At 38.9% G+C, this 21,967-nt stretch overlaps 1 protein-coding gene across 1 annotated transcript in view; it reads right to left on the reverse strand.

Moving 5' to 3' along the window:
- CDKAL1 (CDKAL1 threonylcarbamoyladenosine tRNA methylthiotransferase) overlaps positions 1 to 21,967 on the reverse strand; it is a 664,051-nt gene that overhangs the window by 16,070 nt on the left and 626,014 nt on the right. The window contains exon 15 of the mRNA XM_073331895.1: positions 18,311 to 18,475. Within this exon, the coding sequence (XP_073187996.1) occupies positions 18,311 to 18,475 (165 nt within the window). The remainder of the gene's footprint in view (positions 1 to 18,310; positions 18,476 to 21,967) is intronic.

The raw sequence follows: 21,967 nt of genomic DNA on the forward strand, positions 1-21,967 counted from the left end.
TCCAGGAGATAATGCTGCCCTCTTCTTATTTACAATGTCACCACAAAGTGAAAAGAGACATTTGCATGGCACTTTTGTAGCCAGCATTGCATGGTATTTACATGCCAGATATGCAAACATCCGTATGCTTCTTCAAGCTTTGGCCACCATTCCAGAGGACATGCTACCATGCAGATGATGCTTGTTAAAAAAATGTGTTAATTAAATTTGTGACTGAATTCCTTGGGGGAGAATTGAATGTCCCCTGCTCTGTTTTACTCGCATTCCGCCATATATTTCATCTTATAGCAGTCTCGGATGATGACCCAGCACATGTAATTCATTTTAAAAACACTTTCACCGCAGATTTGACAAAACACAAAGAAGGTACCAATGTGAGAATAGTTACAGCACTCAGCCCAAGGTTTAAGAAGCTAAAGTGCCTTCCAAAATCTGAGAGGGACGAGGTGTGGAACATGCTTTCAGAAATCTTAAAAGAGCAACACTCCAATGCAGAAACTACAGAACCCGAACCACCAAAAAGAAAGAAAGAAAATTAACCTCTGGCTGGTGGCATCTGACTCAAATAATGAAAATGAACGTGTGCCGGTCCACACTACTTTGGATTGTTATCGAGCACAGTCCATCATCAGCCTGGACGCATGTCCTCTGGAATGGTGGCTGAAGCATGAAGGGACATATGAAACTTTAGCACATCTGGCACATAAATATCTTGCAATGCCGGCTACAACAGTGCCATGAGAACGCCTGTTGTCAATTTCAGGTGACACTGTAAACAAGAAGTGGGCAGCATTATCTCCTGCAAAAGTAAACAAACTTATCTGTCTGAGCGACTGGCTGAACAAGAAGTAGGACTGAGTGGACTTGCAGATTCTAAAATTTTACATTGTTTTATTTCTGAATGCAGGTTTTTTGTATATAATTCTATATTTGTAAGTTCAACTTTCATGATAGAGATTGCACTACAGTACTTGTATTAGGTGAATTGTAAAATACTATTTCTTTTGTTTTTTTACAGTGCAAATACTTGTAATAAAAATAAATATAAAGCGAGCACTATACACTTTGTATTCTGTGTTGTAATTGAAATCAATATATTTCAAAATATAGAAAACACCCAAAAATATTTAAATAAATGGTATTCTATTATCGTTTAACAGTGCGATTAATCGCACAATTAATGTTTTTAATTGCTTGACAGCCCTAATTTTTACTAATATATATTGTATTGTAATGCAGTATAGAGCATTTGGGTAACTCCAAAAGTACTCACTACTTCAGTTTGAGGTTGACATGTGTTTACTTAAAAGCACTGATTTCTTAGAACATTTTTTGACTACAAAGTACTCAGCAAAGCTTTTTTACTCTATCTGTGAACTGTTCAAGACGATGGTTCAAGGAGGAGTTAGAGTCCGAGCTGAGTTTGTTTACACTGAGCTCATAAAGAAAGTCAAATGATATAACCTTTTATACTCCTGTTGTCTGCTGTTCACCATGTTGTCGGGTGGGTCAGTCTGATATAAGCCATTTTCACTTGGTTTCTCAGACAGAGGAGCTGCATTTTAGTTGAGCTCTCTCATGATCTAGCAAAAACACACACACAAAATCCTTTTCTCTTAGCCCGAGTGTCTATCGGACTCTGGCAGGCTACAGCCTAATAAAATAATACCCTCTGTAATTCCCTGTTACTGGAAATTGTCTGATTTTGTATTTTGACTCACAATTTATATTTACTTTTATATGGAAAAATATATTTTCCCAAGGTCATAGTTTTGTTGTTCATCAAAACTGAGGCTTAGTCCCATTTCCAGTGAACCAAAGCAAAGATGCATGAACCCACTGAACTTGGAGCTTGTCTGTTGACTTAGAATAGAATGGAATCTTAGAGAAGTCCAATATTCAAACACAGGAAAATCATGTTAATTTTGAGCCAACCCCTTCTGAAGATCAGGGCCTACAAACTCACACATCGGTTATGACATAAAAACCTGAGAACCTGTTTTGAACTGATCCCAGAAGGTATCGCAAGCTCTAACTGTGATCATTTATAAAGTGCTTTGAGATCCTTTGTGATGAAAGATCAACCATGGTACAATTATCTAAAAGACCCAGTAAGCAGATGGAGTTCCCACCCTGCTCCAGTGTATCTGCACACTTGATATGATCCAAATACACCCCCTTATTGTTAACAACCACCACCAAGAAAGTTTCAGCCTAAGTTTTCTCTGAAGCTTGACTGTTCCTAGAGTTTTCCTTCTCCAGTTCCTTCTGCTCACAGGTCACTTCAACTCCAGTTATACTCTTGGATTGGAGCTAATAGGAGCCACCTGGTCTGGCATCAGTGTGTGTCAGCAAAAATATTTCTGCATCTCTATGCAGTGTTTTAGCACCTGAAGGAGTGAATCAGGGGGAAAGAAATCCTGCCACGTGATGCATTACAGACAATTAATGAGGAAAAGTTAGGAGTAAGAGATCAAGATTGGTGTACTGCGCATTAATCTCTCTTTTCTTTTACAGTTCTCCGAAAAAAACCTCACAGGAACAGTTTGTGTTGGAAACAAAAGTAGAGAAGAGAACTGAATATGAAGTCAAATAAATCCAAATGTCAGGCCTCAGGAACACCCTTAGGTTCTCAGAGATAAAACACAAGTTTTAAAAGTAATTCTCTCGTTCTGTAATTTGAGAGAAATACTTTCAAGAGATCTCAGATTTAGGGAGAGATTGTTTGGTTTTAAGAAGGGAAACAAGTCTTTCTATAATTCTGATTCACCTGAAACAGCAATGGTTTGATCTGTTTGAATACATGATAGAGGATGCTGCATGAAAGCCTAATATTACATTATATACTTCAAGTATACATGGTTACTATATGTAAAAAAACCTCTTGATGTGAGTCCTGGTTCAGTAAGTTTGCTTCATTACTTTGGAAATGTCTAATATTAATAGATAACCAATATGTTCAATTAGGCCATATCTAATTTTTTGAATGTTCCTACTGCATTTAGGAGTATATGTCTCAGACAACAGAATTAAGTCTCTAGTTTTCAGAGAGCCACCCAAAGGATGGCATTTTGATGACATGGAAATATAAGGTACTTAATCACTCAAATTAAAGCAAATACTACTGTTGTTTAGAAATCCATCTCTATCTTCTACTGAAAAGGTTCTTTCTTTTCATCCAGCCTCCTTCTCATCCCTGGCACAACAAAAGATTTCCTGTCTAAAGCTGCTGGTAACAAAATTCAAAACCCAGACTCAGACCACCCAAACCAAAAAACTTGAAGAGGAACTTTATGCTTCTGAAATTGCATTGGTCAGGGCTGAATTCTCTGTCACTGTTCTCAATTAGGGCTAACCTTTTGGGTTAACCTGCTTTTCCATCTTGACTTACAAGGATACAATGATGTGACCGTTTGATTACTCATTATGGGATAAGGCGACCATTCAATGAATTAGTTATGAAGATACAATATAATGATAGAGAGAATGTGAAAGAAGGGATGCTGTTCTGAAAATGTCATTGTCACCGTGAAGCCCTTTGGGCTATGTAAATTAATACACCATCTGAAATAATTAGGATATGAAAGTCATTGTAAAATTAATGATGCCGTTAAAACAAAAACTAATATCCAACAATCAGATCACACTAATTATACTTTAGTTTGTACTTGGATAAGTCACCATCAAAGGGCCACAGACACAGTAAAGTATTATGGGAACATCATTCAGCATGTAAGAGCTAAATTGTTTCATCACTGTAACAAGAAAAATTATGAAGCCTAAAGTATAAAGAATCCCTATAAAACGAAGGTAATTATAATCTTAGATCTTAGAACTACTTCAATAGATTTGTCCTAGCAAAATTATATCGGATTTACAAGAATAATATACATATTAAATAAAAAGTATAAATGCAGTGTTGCATTTATAATTCTCATTGTTACCTTTCAAAAACAGGCAGCAAGAGTCCACAATGTTATAAAAATAGAGTATCAGGATCAGTTAGCAGTCTATTGATCATTTCATCAAATGACTTCAGGGTGTAATAGAATTGAGGAACACCCTAATTTGCTCCTAACATGGTTTCCTGACCTGTCTGAAATTAGACCTACTTTCAACAGTTTTAAATTAAGCTGTTTCTTAACCTCATGAACGCAATTTTCACTTGCTTTCAAAACTGGCTGCCATAGTAATAAACCCTTTCACTTCAATGGTTTTTGAAATTAATAATAAATGGAGAGGAAAAATTCTTAAAGTACTTTTTAAGGGGCAGAACTTCAACTGACCAGCAGTGTGTATAAAATACCCAGAACACCTGAATCTCCTGCTGACATTTTGTCTGTTAAGAGAGAAAGTTATGTAACCCTTTTAAAACTCTGTTTCCTTTCAAAAGGTCAATATGCTTTTTTTGTGCTGCAGTGCTTAAGTATACATGTGAAGCCATTACTAGGATCAAAGCCCTGGATGGACGAGGACAAGGTGGAAACACGATTCACATTTGTAGTTCTCATTACATATGCAGTCAACATATAGAAGTATTTTAAAAAGCGCAATACTAGTTATAAGATCTTATTTTGGAGCACCAACCAGTAGAGAGAAAGGAGAGGATATGAATGTACACTATGAGCAGCACTGTAATATAAACATCTGCTGAATGTCCTTGGTCAATCTTTGTCTTTTCCGAGAACCAATTCCCATTCTTAGGAGAGGTATACATGTCAAACCCATACTGCCTTTCTCTGGCACAGCTGGTTGGAAATAACCGACCTCCAAAAGGAGCAGTCAGAGTGAGAAAATTAGCGGCGGTTGCCTTTTTATTTTTAATGCTAAAAGCTAATTAACACTCGATGAATGTATAAAATGGAATATTTAGTGGAAAATTAGGAAAAAAAGACCTTTTACATTCTATCTAAAGAGTCTTCCAGTTAAAATTCATACTGGACAAAAAACCTAAACATCATCCTTGCATGTCAGTAGGAGAGCTGAAGAGTGTTTTGTGAAACTGATAATACACTGCTAGGTAATGTTTGATTTTGTACGTGTGAAGAAAAGGACAGGCCCCACCCTCTGGCCCCCAGTGCTGTGCTCCAGCAGGCACCAGGCAGCTATGAAATGTGAAAATACAATTGGCACTGAATTTGTGTAGGCTACAAAGCTAAAAATGAGACATACACTCAGGCAACAGAAATAAAATGCAAAATTAGAAGTGACATTTAGCCCTAACGTCTTCCCTTGAGGTGGGAAGAAAAAATGACTGGTGTGTTCATATCCTTCCATAGTCTGTAAATTGATCCACAGCTGAATCATCACCTCAAACTCATATTCTATTCCTATTAACTACACGGGCATCATAGGATTAAAATAATTACGTAATCTGAATGGATTACATGCTGACATCCAGCCAAATAACATTATCCTTCTGGAAATAAAGAGGAAACCAACCAAAATATACCCACTTTCATCTGAAACTGACTTTCCTTCAGTAAAGTTACAATCTCAGATCCTGAGGCTGCAGGGCTTCCTCTAGTGAAGCCACTAGGACAGAGGTCCCCAAACTGTGGGGCATGCCACCCCAGGGGGACACAGAGGAGGGTGCAGCTGTGGCCTGGGCTGCTGGCCCCAGCCTCGGTCCCCTTGCCCTGGTCCGTGTCCCCACCCCCCAAGCCACATCCCTGCTCCCAGCCCAGGGGAGGTGTGCAGACAGGGATTAGGTGGGGACGGGACACTGAAAAGTTTGGGGACCACTGCACTAGGAGTTCTGAATAAATAAAACATGTAGGCTCAGGGCACTACACGAGAAAGAAAAGTTCTTGCCTCGTACTTCAAAGCACAGTTCTACTCTGAAAATGATTATATAAAAATGGCCCCTTAACTATATGAACCTGCTACTACCTTTTAGTCCTATTAGCAATAGCAGGACCTGTCCAGTTCTGAGGCAGTGAGACATATTCTATTCCATCTTGTGCATGATCAAGAGAATTGTTAGCTAAATTCTGATGGCAAAAACTATTCTGCTGGTGATAAATTAGCCAGAAAGAATCCATCTTGACTTTCAGAGCCCAGATTGAGCTTTGCTGCACTTCCAATTCCAAAAAAAAAAAAAAAAACAAATAAGAAAAAGCAAAATCCAAAACACACCAACCTCATCCTCCTTTCCTCCTACCCAAGAGCAGGTAATCTATAGGTCACTGAAAATCGATATATAGAGAGCACCATGATGCCATTTTTACAAAGTCACTTTTCAGAGTAGACCCACACTTTGACATTCTGAGGCAACATATTTTTTCTAAATACCCACAGATGGCTTTGTTCCAGTATTTGGAAGACAAGAAGAAAAAAAGATTAATTAATAGGGATTTAACACTATAGAACATGACCTCTATTTATAATCAGCAGGGTGTTCAAGAGTAACACATTAAATAAAGCGGATGAATACATACAAAAGCAGTAACCAGCTGGACGCCTTGCACTGCACTAGATTGTAGTACAGAAAGAGGGAGATAGCACAAGAGCAGAAGAATGATATGTTCGACACCACTCAATGCAAACATTTTTGAATACTGTACCAATTTTTATTAAATATAATGCAACTCACTGAATAAGCATTTTATACAGCAAGAAAACAAATTTCTCTTTTATTTTTTTTTTTTAAGTTGTGCTGAAAACCATCCATTCTTGGGTAGTGAGACATGTTAAGATATTTTGCCAAATTTAAGTCTAATGCAGTAACAGTGATATATTTTTCTTGGAGTCCAAACCAGCAGTTTGTAACCTATCCAAGCTGATAAAATTAACGGATTTGAGTGCTAGTCGCAGCCAAAGAACATCAGACTTGGAGAGAAAAGGGAATGGAGAAAAGAAGTTCAGAGTCAGTAGAGATGAGTGGGAAATGAAGCTCTTCATTCATTACAGGTGAGCAGCTTTGCTCAGCTCTATAGCAATGGGATCTATCAAACTCCTCATCAGCTTTTTGGACAACCTATTCGACCATAGTCACAAGCAAACATCATTAATGTGGAGTTAAGTTTCCAATAATCTATTAAGAGAAGGTGATATTTTCTCATAAAACAAACTTTTGAAAGCCTGCATATTCCAAACAAATGTTGCGCTTTATAAAAAAAATTCTCACAACATAATGAAATATAAGCACACAGTTGGGTGACCCACAACCTTTAATGCTACATTTGTAGTACTAGCTTGTGCACAACCAGAAATTTAAAGATAATATTATGTATCCATTATAGATCCTGTGAACAGATAATTATTTGGTTTCCAGGACTACATGCCTGGCTGCTTGTCCAATTTAAAATGTTACCAATTACTGGGAACAATCAGACCAAATTAATAGACCTCAGTTTGCATCCATAAAGGACAGAAAATGAAGAACAGAAAGTTAAAAAAAACAAAACCCTCACAGGGATAAATTACCCACCCATCTTCTCTGCAAGATTATAACCCATGTTAGACTACAATCTTAAAAATCTATTTATGGTTGGTAAGATTTATACCTTTTCAACGATTTTTAAAACTAAGCTGTTTTTCCTTTCTACATATTGTTTTCCTCCACTTAGGGCTAAGGAGTATTGTGTAAAGAGAAAAGGAGTACTTGTGGCACCTTAGAGACTAACCAATTTATTTGAGCATAAACTTTCATGAGCTCATGCTCAAATAAATTGGTTAGTCTCTAAGGTGCCACAAGTACTCCTTTTCTTTTTGCGAATACAGACTAACACGGCTGTTACTCTGAAACCGGAGTATTGTGTCTGATTTGTCTTTTCTGTTTTCCTTTTATCCATCTCCCTCACCTTCCTATCCCTCTCTCCAGCTATTAGCTGAGGGGTCCTCTCCTGCCACAAAAAAAGGAAAGCAACTTAATCTACTTTATTTATTATTTTATTTATTTACTCATAAATAAACAAATCAAAGACAATATAGAAATGGATCTCCCTACCCCCTACACCACACTTTTCTGATTTATAATTTGACTGTGATGGGGTGGACTAGGCTCAAAGGCCCCCTGCTGAAGGCCTCAGGGTTCTGCCACACCCATTACAGGGAAGAAGCAGTGGAGAGATCCTGCAAGTAGGCTAGAGTGGCTGTTGGCAAAACAGCCAGTCGGGGCCCAAGAGGGCCATATAAAAGGCTGCTGAGCACTAGTTAATTGCTGCTTGGAGCAGAAAGGACTGCAGGCCTGGCTGCCTGGAAGAGCAGCAGGGCCACAGACAGTTTCCTAGCAAGGACTGTGGTAGCACTGAGGGAGCTCCTGGCTGGTTGCTGGGACGGAATAGGGACTGAGTCTGGGGAGGGCTGTAGGAAGATAGTGTCTCCAGGGAGGAAGCTCTGGGGATACAACCCCATACCAGAGCTGGACTACTTAAAGGCCAAAGCCGGGGAAGGGGCTAGAGAGAGACAGGCCCGGTGGACTATATACCCCGGAATGGGGTTGTGCTGGTTAACATACAGAGTGATTCGGCTGGAATGCTGTGTCTGACAAACCTGCCTGAGAACTACCAAAAGGGGACACCAGAACTAAAGACTGCAGACACGCCCAACCAGAAGGGGGCACTCGCGAGACGTGGGTGCCAACCCTGTTACACTGACACATATAATAGAAAGTTCTTTGCTGTAGGATTTCTTTTGGATGCACTCTCTATTTATTCAGGTAAGCTTCAGTTTTACCAGGTTCTATGTGCTCTTAGGCTTCCATCTCTCACCATGGCTATTTTCTTCCAAATCTTCCTGATCAAATTCTATCCTCAGGTCCTTCAGAGATCTATGTCTCCTACATAAGAAAATGCTGTGGTTTTTTTTTTTTTTAAATATAGCATAAAGGGGAAGCCCCTCTGCCCCCCCAATGATTTTCTACAGTAGCCCTACAGTCCTAACTTAGTTCCTTCCTTTTCTTCAAGAGAGGTCCTTATAAAATTTTATATGTTTGCCCCAGGACAGTGAAATAGGTCCACTCTGTTTCTGATAATCTTCAGTGGAGGTAGAGTTTTGTGAGCTCTATTGATTAATATAAGAGAATTCTCATCCTTTCTAAGTAAGTCTCTAAATAGGGTTTCTACAGATAATTTTAGGTTCTCCATCTCATTGTTCTCTGGGACTCCTTTGATCCTTAATTTGTTTTCTTGTTCTTTTTTCACTTTAATTCATCAATATTTAGTTCTAGGTACTGTTTCCCATTTTTAATTGTTTCAAAACTTTTCTCTGTTACAAAAATGGTATCTGACCAGATTCTATTTCAGTTTCCTGGTCAGACAGATCTTGCATGTCTCTTTCCAAGGCCTTGTGTACATTTAAAAAGGTTTGTCAGTATAGACATACTCACAGAATTATACACCCTCAATAGAGGTGCAGCTCATGGTATCAAAACAGTTCTTTTTCAAGAATAGCTCATATCAGTTCCTTAAGTGAAATATGTTATTCCAGCAAAAGGACTTTTTTGCTGGTATAACTGCATCTACACTAGGGCTTTTGCCGGCATAGCAATGTCAGTGTGATTCCCACCCGCCCCCCCAACCTACATAGCTATGCCAGTAGAACTTTTAGTATAGACCAACCCTAAGTCCTTGAAGAAAGTCTCCTCTTCAGATTTTAGAGATCTATTTATTTCATTCCTGCTTTAGTAGAGAGTGTATTTTTTCCCATCTCCATATTATTTTGCCTGTGAGGGAGCACTTTCTCCCTAAAATCAGAGACTCCCCTTTAAGCCATACTTTGTTGACTGTTCTTTTTGGCAGCCTATAAACAAGGCTTTTCTGTTTGCTGACAGCAGAGATCAGATTTGGTTAAGTTTAAGGGTCACCTTTTGCTAAGTGACTAGAAAAAACATCTCTGCTGACTGTGAGAGTGAAGCTCTTCTAGAGTTTAGAGAGACATCCTGAGGTGAAATGTCACCAGATCCCATGAAATAAACAGACAAAGACAGATTGACTGACCAACCACTGGGGAGGCTCATTCCCCCGGTTTCTCTTCTGGCTGCTGCTCACTTCTCCCAAAGATCCTTTTTTATTTTTAAAAGTCTTAACCTAGGGAACAAGCTAAGAATTATGAAATGAGAAACATTATAAATATGGAACTCTGGCAGAACTAGTTCACACAAAGGGTAATAAAACATGTGGAACAAGTTACCATGGACAGCAATTGAAACAGTGTATAAATCAGCTGACTGAAGAGATATCTAAATTTGTATCAAGAGGAAGGGGAACTGAGGCATATTAAGAAAACCAGAGTTATGATAAACCCAAAATCAGCATGCCTATACATTCAGATAGTCTTTTTCTGTAAAGAATATTTTTTCCTTTCTACCATTTTGTCATATGGTGAAAATTTCCCACCAAAGGGATCTCAGACTCAGCGGATCTGTATATGGTGATATATTCAATTATGACTGACAGCCTTGCCCCTAGCTTCTCCCCGAGACCATTAACACTGTTCTTTACTATTATAAATTCCTCAGCTTGCAGCTTAACTGTTTCACTTGTCCTCCTCGTGACACAGAGCTTGTGTAAACAAGTGGAATCATTTTTGTAGTGCATAAGTTTTAACTCCTCCTGTTTGAATTTCTAACAACAGAGCAGTTCTCTTGCAGGTTTTTGCTTTCTTACGGGTGCTCTAATTTAGTTTAATCGTTAAGTAGGAAACTTGTGCTTTCCTTTGTTTTTTTTATGCTGAAAAGCCCTCAGAGAGTTTAAGCAAGCCCACAGATCTATGACAAGATTTAACCCATACGTAATGCAATTTAATGAAGCACATGAAATGCTACTTAAAAGGTAAATAACATTCGGACCATTGTCATACAGTTATGATGCTTATTCCTGATAGTTATTTTATTTATTAAAAAGAAAAGGAGGACTTGTGGCACCTTAGAGACTAACCAATAAATTGTTACTCTGAAACCTGCCATTTTATTTATTAAGCATTGACAGTAAACTCAGTATGCACAGCAATAACATGAACAACAATTCAGCAAAGCATTTAAGGACATGGTTAAGTCAATCTCTATTTGTCACATCATTTAAGCACATGGTTATGCTTGCTTAAGTGCTCTTTTGAATAGGGATGCACATTAAGTGTTTTGCTGAATCAGGTCCTATGTACATACATGTAGGGATATCATGTCTATAGCTTTACTTCATATTTTTATCTTTTATGAAACTCAACAGGCCTAATTATTAATTGTAGAATTAAGATACACATTTGCATTATCTGCTTAAAAAAAAAAAGATTGCAAGCAATAATTCATGACAAGTTTGCTTGGAACTAGAAAATAATCAACAATTTTTTTCAAATGCCCAAAGCGTGTAGACATTTTGCTAGATTCATTAGGACAGTGATTCAGCAAAGCCCTTAAGCATATGCTTAAGTCCCATTGATTTTAACTGGATTTAGGCACTTGCTTATGGCCTTTGCTGAAATGGCACGTAATCTGGCACAATGGGATGTAAATTCCCACCATGGCTATATCCCCCACTGGCCAACTTTCTACTGCTGGAGCAGAGTTTACACCAGTCTAAACCAGGAGGAAGAATCTGGGAAGAATGGTTTCAGAGTAGCAGCCGTGTTAGTCTGTGTCGGTAAAAAGAAAAGGAGTACTTGTGGCACCTTAGAGACTAACAAATTTATTAGAGCATAAGCTTTAGTGAGAATCATAGAATCATAGAATGTCAGGGTTGGAATGTCAGGGTCATCTAGTCCAACCCCCTGCTCAAAGCAGGACCAATCCCCGACTAAATCGTCCCAGCCAGGGATTTGTCAAGCCTGACCTTAAAAACTTCTAAGGAAGGAGATTCCACCACCTCCCTAGGTAACGCATTCCAGTGTTTCACCACCCTCCTAGTGAAAAAGTTTTTCCTAATATCCAACCTAAACCTCCCCCACTGCAACTTGAGACCATTACTCCTGGTTCTGTCATCTGCTACCACTGAGAACAGGCTAGAGCCATCCTCTTTAGAACCCCCTTTCAGGTAGTTGAAAGCAGCTATCAAATCCCCCCATATTCTTCTCTTCCGCAGACTAAACAATCCCAGTTCCCTCAGCCCCTCCTCATAAGTCATGTGTTCCAGTCCCCTAATAATTTTTGTTGCCCTCCGCTGGACGTTTTCCAATTTTTCCACATCCTTCCTGTAGTGTGGGACCCAAAACTGGACACAGTACTCCAGATGAGGCCTCACCAATGTCGAATAGAGGGGAATGATCACGTCCCTCGGTCTGTTGGTAATGCAGTAAAAACAATGTGGGCTTGATTTAGCCTTCTGCAAGAAGGAGCACTTCCCAGACTTCCTTCTCACCTTGAAGAAAAGGAAGGAACTAACTTACGACCCTTGGGGCACTCCACTTGATACCGGCTGCCAAATAGACATGGAGCCATTGATTGCTACCCGTTGAGCCTGACAATCTAGCCAACTTTCTGTCCACCTTATAGCTTATGCTCTAATAAATTTGTTAGTCTATAAGGTGCCACAAGTACTCCTTTTCTTTTTTCTGGGAAGAATGTAATCATAGTTTACTTGTTTGAAACTAATCTTCCTATGAATCAATATAACTGTACACTTGTCAGTGGCTCTTACTGAAAATTCTACTTTTAAGGCAAAATTTTGGTCCAGATAAACAACAGCTGTGCAGTGCTTTAGAATATAACACATCTACTACAGTCCCTAGATCTGTTCACCTGAAGGTTGGGTTTTCTTAAGTTCAGAGCTCTTGATTCTGAGGCTCGCTTCCTCCCTTTTTCCAACAGAGCCAGAGGTGGTTGAACTTCAGGGCATTTTGCCAGGCCCATCTATTTACTCAGGCTTTTTCTAAGAGGGTGGGGTTTGATGGGGAAGGTAGCTGTGAGAAGAAGCTTTTATTATCCTTAACCAACATGTATTCAACTTATGTATACATGAGATGTACTTTTAAACGTTTTTTAAAAAAGCAACAAAAACAGCTGCGTGAAATATTCCTTCAAACTTTGTCTGCTTATGAGTTGGCAAAAATATTTACTAAATTAGGAAGATTTTATGATATCAGTAAAATCTTTATGAAAGATTGTGTGAAATTTTTGCACTACCTCTTTGAAGTTCAAGTATGGTCAACGGTGACTGGTCACAACTTACATGACACTGACTCTGGTTCCCTGATTGCCTGAGTCTCACCCATGTTTGTCAAGTGGAGCAGCAGAAGCCATTTTGGCTAATTTTGAATTGTAATTTGAGTGCTCTCTGTGAGCTAAACATGGAGAACTGCTGGAGGTTATGCAGCAGGCAGGGAATGGGCTTCTATTTCTTTTTCCAATGAGAGTAGTCCAGCTCCACTCCACACAGTTTCACAGTCATCTACACTCTGCACCATTTGAGGTTTCTCCCATCATGCAATTTATATGCAGTTTTTCTGTGTTCATGCTGGTTTGCAGCTTGCTTTACATGTAACTGTGCATTCTGAGGTTTTCAATTGTAAAAAAATTATTCTTTATCATATTGTTTGCTCTTAATGTGTACAATTTTGAAATATTCTTCTGTTTCTAGCAGAAAGAGGGAGTATTGCTTAAAACAGTAAACTCTTTCAAAACAGTACATATTTTTGGTGAGTCCACTGAAACATACACTAACACTAAATAATGCTTATGGTACACTATGGAGAACATATTTACTTTGCTGCTGTACTGTAATATCTGTAGCCATCAATCACCACTGTCATGGCCCTAAGTCAACACTCCATCCTATTCAGCAAAGCACTATGCATGTACCTAACTTTAAGGCATGTACTGAAGTCTCACTGACTTAATTGGGAGTTAAGCACATGCTTAAGTGCTTTGCTGAATAGGAATGGACATAAGCATATGCTTAAGTGCTTCACTGAGATGGGACCTATATCCTTCTTATTCACTCCTCTTGCTCCAGACTGCCTATATTTAAATTTAAATTCAGATACCTCTTCAAATGGCTGCCATTTTGAAAACCTGTTCCATCCCAACAGACAGCGAAAGGATGAGAACAGAAATTTGCAATGAGAGGACCACTGACAGAAGCAGAAGAGGGACCAGTACTGGTGACTCTGTATGTAAATCTATCTCAAATCCCCTAGGTATCTCAGCTGCTTGCATTGCCAGCTGCAAGATACAGGCTTCTAAGTACAAGAGCTTCTAGCTGTCTAAGGGACAGTTATGCTGAGTGACAGACATCTGATGGCTCATAAAAGAACCATCTGGCAGCTGGTTACCATCTTACAGCTGCCAACTCCTTGGAACCTCAAAACTGGCTCAGCCTGTTTGTATGTGGAAGGGGTTGGGCAGGCAGGAGGGAAGAGGGCTGTACGTTTGAATTTTTGTACAAGCATCATTTAAAATTTCTCCTCCATCCCACATACTGTTTATTTGTTAAAAGAAAAGGAGTACTTGTGGCACCTTAGAGACTAACCAATTTATTTGAGCATAAGCTTTCGTGAGCTACAGCTCACTTCATCGGATGCATACTGTGGAAAATACAGAAGATGTTTTTATACACACAGACCATGAAAAAATGGGTGTTCATCACTACAAAAGGTTTTCTCTCCCCCCCACCCCAGCAGTAGTTTTGTACTTTTTGTAGTGATAAACCTTTTGTACTGATAAACACCCATTTTTTCATGGTCTGTGTGTATAAAAACATCTTCTGTATTTTCCACAGTATGCATCCGATGAAGTGAGCTGTAGCTCACGAAAGCTTATGCTCAAATAAATTGGTTAGTCTCTAAGGTGCCACAAGTACTCCTTTTCATTTTGCAAATACAGACTAACACGGCTGTTACTCTGAAACCTGTTTAGCTTTTCCATAGTTACAACAAATAATCAAAATTGCATGAGTTTTGCATTTCCTCTTTCAAAAACTGGTACAGTCTAGTATTGCCAACTCACATAATTTTATTGCAACTGTAGAGACTCTGAGGTGTTTTTTAATGTGTCTGATGAACACATGATGAAAAGCTGTCCACTCATGAATTTTCTCTTATTCAATATAACGATTATCTCCTATTACTGTCAATGTGGCTAAAGCCAGCAAGATGGCTGCCAGGTCCCTACAGTGTTGCTGCATGTGAAAGTGAGGCTGTCCTTAATAAAGTGAGCTTCTACCTCCCACTCTTTTGATTGAGACTGAAGCCAGGCCACAGGCAAAATGACTGCCACTGTATGGTTCAGGAGGCAACACAGGGAATTGTGAGGAGCAGAAGAGATACTGAAAGGATGGAGAGGATGAGGGGGAGGAAGGGCAGTGGGGAGGCAGATTTGGGGGAATAGGGTAAAGTGGGACGTGGGGAGGCATGAAGAAAGGGTTGTGGCAGGGGGGTCTGGAGCAGAGGGAAGCAGAGGCAGCATGGGTGGGGTGCGAGGCCCAGTCTCAGGGGCAGAAAAGTTTGGGTGGGAAGTCTGGGAAGTACTGCTTATTGCAGAAGGCTAAACCAAGCCCACATTGTTTTTACTGTGACATTATCGCTTATATGAATATGTCTTTGCATTGAAACACTGTCAATTTTGGAATATTATAAGTACTTACAACACTTACTTTTAAAAAATATTTAATGAAGAGACATTACATAACACTGTGCTCCCCAAGGAGGCTGGTTACTGGTCAACTGCCCGTTAGCTAACACTGATTAGTTATTTCATACTTACTTGTGAATGTCATTTGTTCTTTTATTGAAGTACTACATAAACATAAGCAGAAGCATATTTCTCTTCTGCTGTTGCATACAATGTACATTTTTTCTAAGACCCCTTCCTGACATACTCATCCACACACTGTTCAGCTAAATTCAGAAAGAAGGAATTAATGTAAAGTTTTTTAATATATATATCTGTAACTCATCAACCCTAAAAAGTATTATAAGTTTCTATATGTGAGCGAGAGTCGTGATTCATTAAGTAGGTCAGTGGTTCTCAAGCTATTTGCCATCCAATCTTTCTTTTATCAAAGAAAATAAACTAAAAGGGGAGAGAATCAAAACAATAATAAGAAATGAATGGCTGTTCCTCTATCTTAGGGTCGAGGAAAGGGTAAGTGGAGTCTCTATGTCAGCAGCCAGAGAGAGGTGTCCATATCTGTGTGCATTAAAGGCTGACTTTTCAACCAGAAATTATCACAGATTTTGGCAGAAAAGTAGAGGAGAGTTGAGACAAAAGATGCACTAAAAACATGACCTGATTTAAAAAACAAAACAAAAAACCCTCATGATTTTGCGGGCCAATCTCATGATTTTGCGGGCCAATCTCATGATTTTTGATCTCTTGAGGTTGGCAATATTGCAGAGCCCTGTTTCACTTCTAGAGGCAAAATAGAACATATATTTTCCAAGATGTCTCCATTCCCCCAATCTGTTGTGTTCATACATATGAATATAACATATTATAAATGTAAAGAGCAACATACAGTCACACATACATCTCCCTGTTTTCTTTCCATAAGCCAAAGACATCAAAGATGGCTGTCATGCATTTTTTGCACAAAAATTCTGAGCTAGAATTGGTTTTCTCAAGCAGATCCGCGGGGGACAAAAAACTGTCCCTCAAAATTTTGCCAAACGCCCAACCCTAATAATAAATATTAAGAGTATCTTTTCTTCCAAGTAAAAGCAATAAAGAAAAAAACCCATCAGAGTGCTATCCTATGTATCCTAGCAGGGTATGTACCAGAATCATCTCCTGAGTATTAGAGAAACATCTGTTAGTGGGAAATGCTGAAACTAACTGCAGGAAGTATAAAATGACTGAAGCATGGTTCAAAACCGTCAGATTTAGCTTCCCACTATTGAAGATGACACAGGTAGCTACAGCTCTAGGTCATGCAGTCTTTTTTTAACATGTCCAATAAAGAAAATATAAGTAATACAACTCCTTGAACAAACTCAATCAGCCAGAAAAGTTTTGAAAGCCATTTAGTGTTTCATATCCCTGTTGTTGCCTTGCATCTGGACAGTACAGGAGCTGGTCAAATGGCAGTAGCACATCACCTGAGAACTGTGCACCTTGCCTCTGTCTCTACAGTTGTTTTGAAACCACTTGAATCATGTTGGTTCTAATAATTTTTTCTCTCTCTTTTAATATATAAACTATCAGTCAGCATTCAGTCTGCTCATTCCCATGCTACAAGCTTTTGGCAGCACATACTCAGCTTAATGACAGCTCTGGTTCTGTTCCAGTGGATTATTTTAAAAAAACATGATGAAAAAACCAGCCGTGTTTAAGTAGTTATAAAGTCCAATCAGACACTTTGAGATTTTGGCTGCTTACTCCCTTAACAGTCCTATGCCAGGCCAAAAACCAAAAACCCAACACACACACACACAATGAAGTTATTACTTATGTTTTATGATGTGTCAAACACATTACTGCATGTACAGATTTATTACACTGTTGTACTGTTTTTCCACAGCCAAACCCCTTCAAGATACCACCATTCTAACTTATGAGTATTAGTCCATAAGTGTCCATTTTAAAACAACCATCTCAAACTGTAACAATGACTGAAATGTTTTTTCTTGTTCATATTTGTCTACAATTTACTGTAAAAAGGAAAAAGCAGCAAGATGACTAAATAAATTGTCAGGTATCTTTCTTCCATACACTAAACTACTGCTACATATATTTTTGGAGCTCCGAACAATTCTGCTAGAGAAAGGACATCAAATGATGCCTAGAAATGTGATACACATTTTCATTTCACACTCCATCAGCTTTTACAACAGGAGCTCCATGACATGTAAGAGAACACTTGGCAAACTGCCATATTTGCCAAGGTATAAAATACAGGATAAAGTTACCTTTAAAAAAAGAAAAAAAGTTTTATGTTCTCTGCATGACTAAATCAGCTGTCTAGCTTTGACCATATATGTTAGAAGTATAGAATACTTCTCTCTACTGGTAAAATCTGAACCTCTGGAATGATGTACATTGAGGTATTTTAATACAGGTCTAAAATTCATGTATCCTATATTACAAATATTTTGATAAAGAAAAATACACAATTCTTTCCTAAAGTTTACTAGGTTAGAGATATACTAGACTATATAAATCACCAGTGTTGCATCTTTTCCCTGCTAATAATTTCTTTCTCCATGTTACATCCTGGAACAAGAAACAAGTTTATTATGGTCTTTACGAGCAAAAAAATAAAGCTATGGGCATTAGCAAAAACATCTTTTAAATTCAGATTTCAAGCTGTCAGAAGATTAAAACTTCATGCATACATAAAAAGGGAACTATAAATGAAAACAGAAACATAGCCTGGAATCCTTATTCTTGAACAGCTGTTGTTTTACTAGTGTAGTAAAGGAGAAAATGTCTTTTACTCACCTCTGTTATACCGGAAACCTGTCCTTTTGCTAGCGGTCTGGTGATGGATGGAGTGAACACATTGGCATCTGACACTGGCCGCCCCTTCATAAAATGTTTCCCTGCTTCATAAATGTCCACTTCTACCATTTTACCCATGAATTCAGGGTTCTTTGGCACGAGAACCTTTAAAAGAAATTGTTCAGATGGTACAGACATTTCCTGTGTTGAATGTCTTAGGACTCAAATCACCACAGATTTCATTCAGAAACCAGAGTTTTGGTGAGAGGTCAGTGTGAAACCTGAAAAACTCAAATCTCATTCACCTGCATGCTCTACCTCCTCCTAAAAGTCTCTGTTGGGTAATATCTCCCATTTGTACTCCCAAAGAGCTATTCAGCATTAAGTCTGCTCTTTTTAACTATGCTTAATTGCCTGAGTAATGCCTTTGGCACACAAAAGAGGTGGGTGTGAGGTGCAAAATTTACATCAGGAATCAGATCCAAACACCTCTGAAGGTTACTTGCTCAAGATAACTCTACTAGATGTCTCTAAATCTTTCTGTTTTCATCTCTTTATTACATGATAACCTGTTGGTTCTTCAGCTGTAAGATTTTCATGGCATAAACAATGTCCATAGGTGTTTATAGAGAGCCTCACCCTTATCTTTATTGTGGCCTCTTGGGGTACGTCTACATTTCAACATAAGCCCAGGGGTTGCACTCAGGCTCAGGCTTAACCCCCCTTCCATCTACACACAAATTGCACTAACTCAGGGCTCAGACCCAGGGTCCCAGGACCCCATGGAGATGGAGGGTCTGAGCTTGAGTCAAGCCAGGACACAGCAGTCAAGCCCTGTTGCTTTGCAGTGTAGGTGTAGCCCCACTGGACTCATGCTCTCCAAGTCTGCCAAAATAATTCCACAATCTCATGGGTCAACCTTCTTTGTCCTCTGGACAATCAAGTTTTCCCACACTGCACCATGAACAAACGGCTAGAGCAGCCACATTTTGGGAGGGTGCTAGAAAGTTTGGGCTATGGGTGGTTGGATTTGGGCCCACATAATTCAGTGTAGACTCTGGAGCCCCAGGCTGGGATCCGGGGTTCAACAACTCCTAACCTGGGTTACAAATGTGTGTAGACACTCAAGTCCTAGGTTAAGAAACCCTATGTTAAGAAACCCAGGGCCTGCTAATTTGAGTTCTACTAACCTTGGGCTTACACTGCAGTGTAGACATACCATTGGTATTATGATAGAATAAATATTAAAACCATAACAACATCCTCACTCTCTTTGTAAAGCAGATTCTTTCAATATAACCAATTATCATAAAAATATACTGAGAACACAAAAAATAATCATAAAGGCCTTTGCAGCTGAGGTGCCTGATACATAGCAAGCACATTTGAGAAGAGATGGGCATGCCCCGAGGACAGAGGCCAAAGCCACACTTTCCTGATCTTACAAAACTGCAGGATCTTATAATTTCCTGAGAATGTCACAGAACATGGACCACATACTATAAACTCTTCCAACTCTTCTGCTCAATTTATACTATTGCTGGTAAAGCAAGAGAAATGAGATCTTTCTAAATACATTGGAACAGTTTTTCTTGCTTCAAGAACAAATGATACAGCAAAGACTTTAACAACAGGGAACCTATAATTGAGCTAAAGTGTATCAGGAACAACCAGGAAGAAAAGTATATTTACTTAAGCACTTAAATCCAAATTGCTAAACACATGGCCCTAATTTCCCAAAGTGTTTTTGACAGAGAGGCCTATTTGTGATTTACTACTCTGTGTCAGCAACTCTTCTAAGGCCTGACATACTCACTACTCCAACACATTTTTGTATAATCTGTATCTAAATGGTGTCACGTAATGTGTCATTGAAAAACCAGTAACTCACTGATCATTAATATTCTTGCATAAAAGTTAGAACAGAACAATGGCCACACTGGGTCCATCTAGCCCAGTATCCTGTCTTCCAACAGGACTGTGCCAGATGCTTCAGAGGGAGTGAACAGAACAGGGCAATTTATCGAATGATCTACTCCATTGTCAAGTCCCAGCTTCTAGCATGGATTGCGTCCCTGACTATCTTGGCTAATAGCCATTGATGGATCTATCCTCCATGAACTTACCTAATTCTTTTGTGAACCCAGTTATACTTTTGGCCTTTCTACCATCCTTTGACAATGAGTTTCACAGGTTGGCTGTGTGTTGTGTGAAGAAGTACTTCCCTTTGTTAGTTTTAAACCTGCTGCCTATTAATTACATTGGGTGATCCCTGGTTCACCCAACATAATTAATGAAGGGAAAAATAATACTTATTATTCACATTCTCCACATCATTCATGATTTTATAGCCCTCTGTCATATCTCCCCTCAGTCATCTCTTCTCCAAGATGAAAAGTCCCAATCTTTTTAATCTCTCCTCATATGAAAGCTGTTCCATACCCCTAATTATTTTTGTTGTCCTTCTCTGTACTTTTCCCATTCTAATATACCTTTTTTTGAGATTGGGTGACCAGAACTGCATGCAGTATTCAAAGGGTGGGCGTACCATGGATTTATATAGTGGCATTATGATAGTTTCTGTCTTATCTGTCCTTTTCCTAATGGTGCCTAACATTGTTAGCTTTTTTTTTGACTGCCTCTGCATATTGCCCAGATGTTTTCAGACAACTATCCATGATGACTCCAAGATCTCTTTCACAAGTAGTAACAGCTAATTCAGATCCCATCATTTTGTATGCATAGTTTGGATTATGTCTTGCAATCTGCATTACCTTTGCATTTATCAACACTGAATTTCATTTCTCATTGTGTGAGCCAGTTACCCAGTTTTGAGAGATCCCTTTGTAACTCTTCGCAATCTGCTTTTGGACTTAATTATTTTGAGTAATTTAGTATTGTCTGCAAGCTTTGCCAACTCACTGTTTACCCCTTTTTCCAGATCATTTCTGGTTCCAGTACAGATTCTTGGGGAACACTGCTACTTAGCTCTCTCTACTCTGAAAACTGACCATTTATTCCTACCCTTTAACCAGTTACTTATCCACGAGAACCTTGCCTCTTATCCCATGATTCTTTTCTTTACTTAAGAGTCTTTGGTGAGACAGGGCTATCTAGCACACAGACACTCAGGGTGTGAACTGCTTGCTTGTAGGCTTGCTGTGAGCATCCCAGGCTGGGAGCTACAGCAGCAAAGCACTGTAAGGCACCCAAGGTTGCAGGTCAAGTGGTGACACAATGCTGAAAGAGATCTACCATACACTATGCAGAAAATCAGACGGGTGCTTGCAATGTTATATGGCAGTAAAAGAAAGTGCATTAAATTATGTGCAGCATACACAGTCATCACCAATAGTTTCTCTCTCATGGCAGTTGAGATACCATACTCAGGAATACTGCTTAACATTTTTTTTTTTCAAAAACTAAGTGAAACACAGACAATTGCAAGAAAACTAATTTAACCCTTATTGTCTGGGGGCAAATTATCTGCATTTAAGTAACGCTGATAATTTTGTGAGGCAGATATTGTAGTTCAGAAGGGTTGTGTTCTACGTGGAAGGATTTCATTTGCAAGCAAATACTTAAAAACAAATTGCATAAACAAACTGCATACATTTAAGATTGAAGTGCTATGAGTCTAAACATGAGAGGCAAAAG

Source organism: Lepidochelys kempii, chromosome 2 (genome assembly GCF_965140265.1).
Source record: "Lepidochelys kempii isolate rLepKem1 chromosome 2, rLepKem1.hap2, whole genome shotgun sequence".
Classification (NCBI taxonomy): domain Eukaryota; kingdom Metazoa; phylum Chordata; order Testudines; family Cheloniidae; genus Lepidochelys; species Lepidochelys kempii.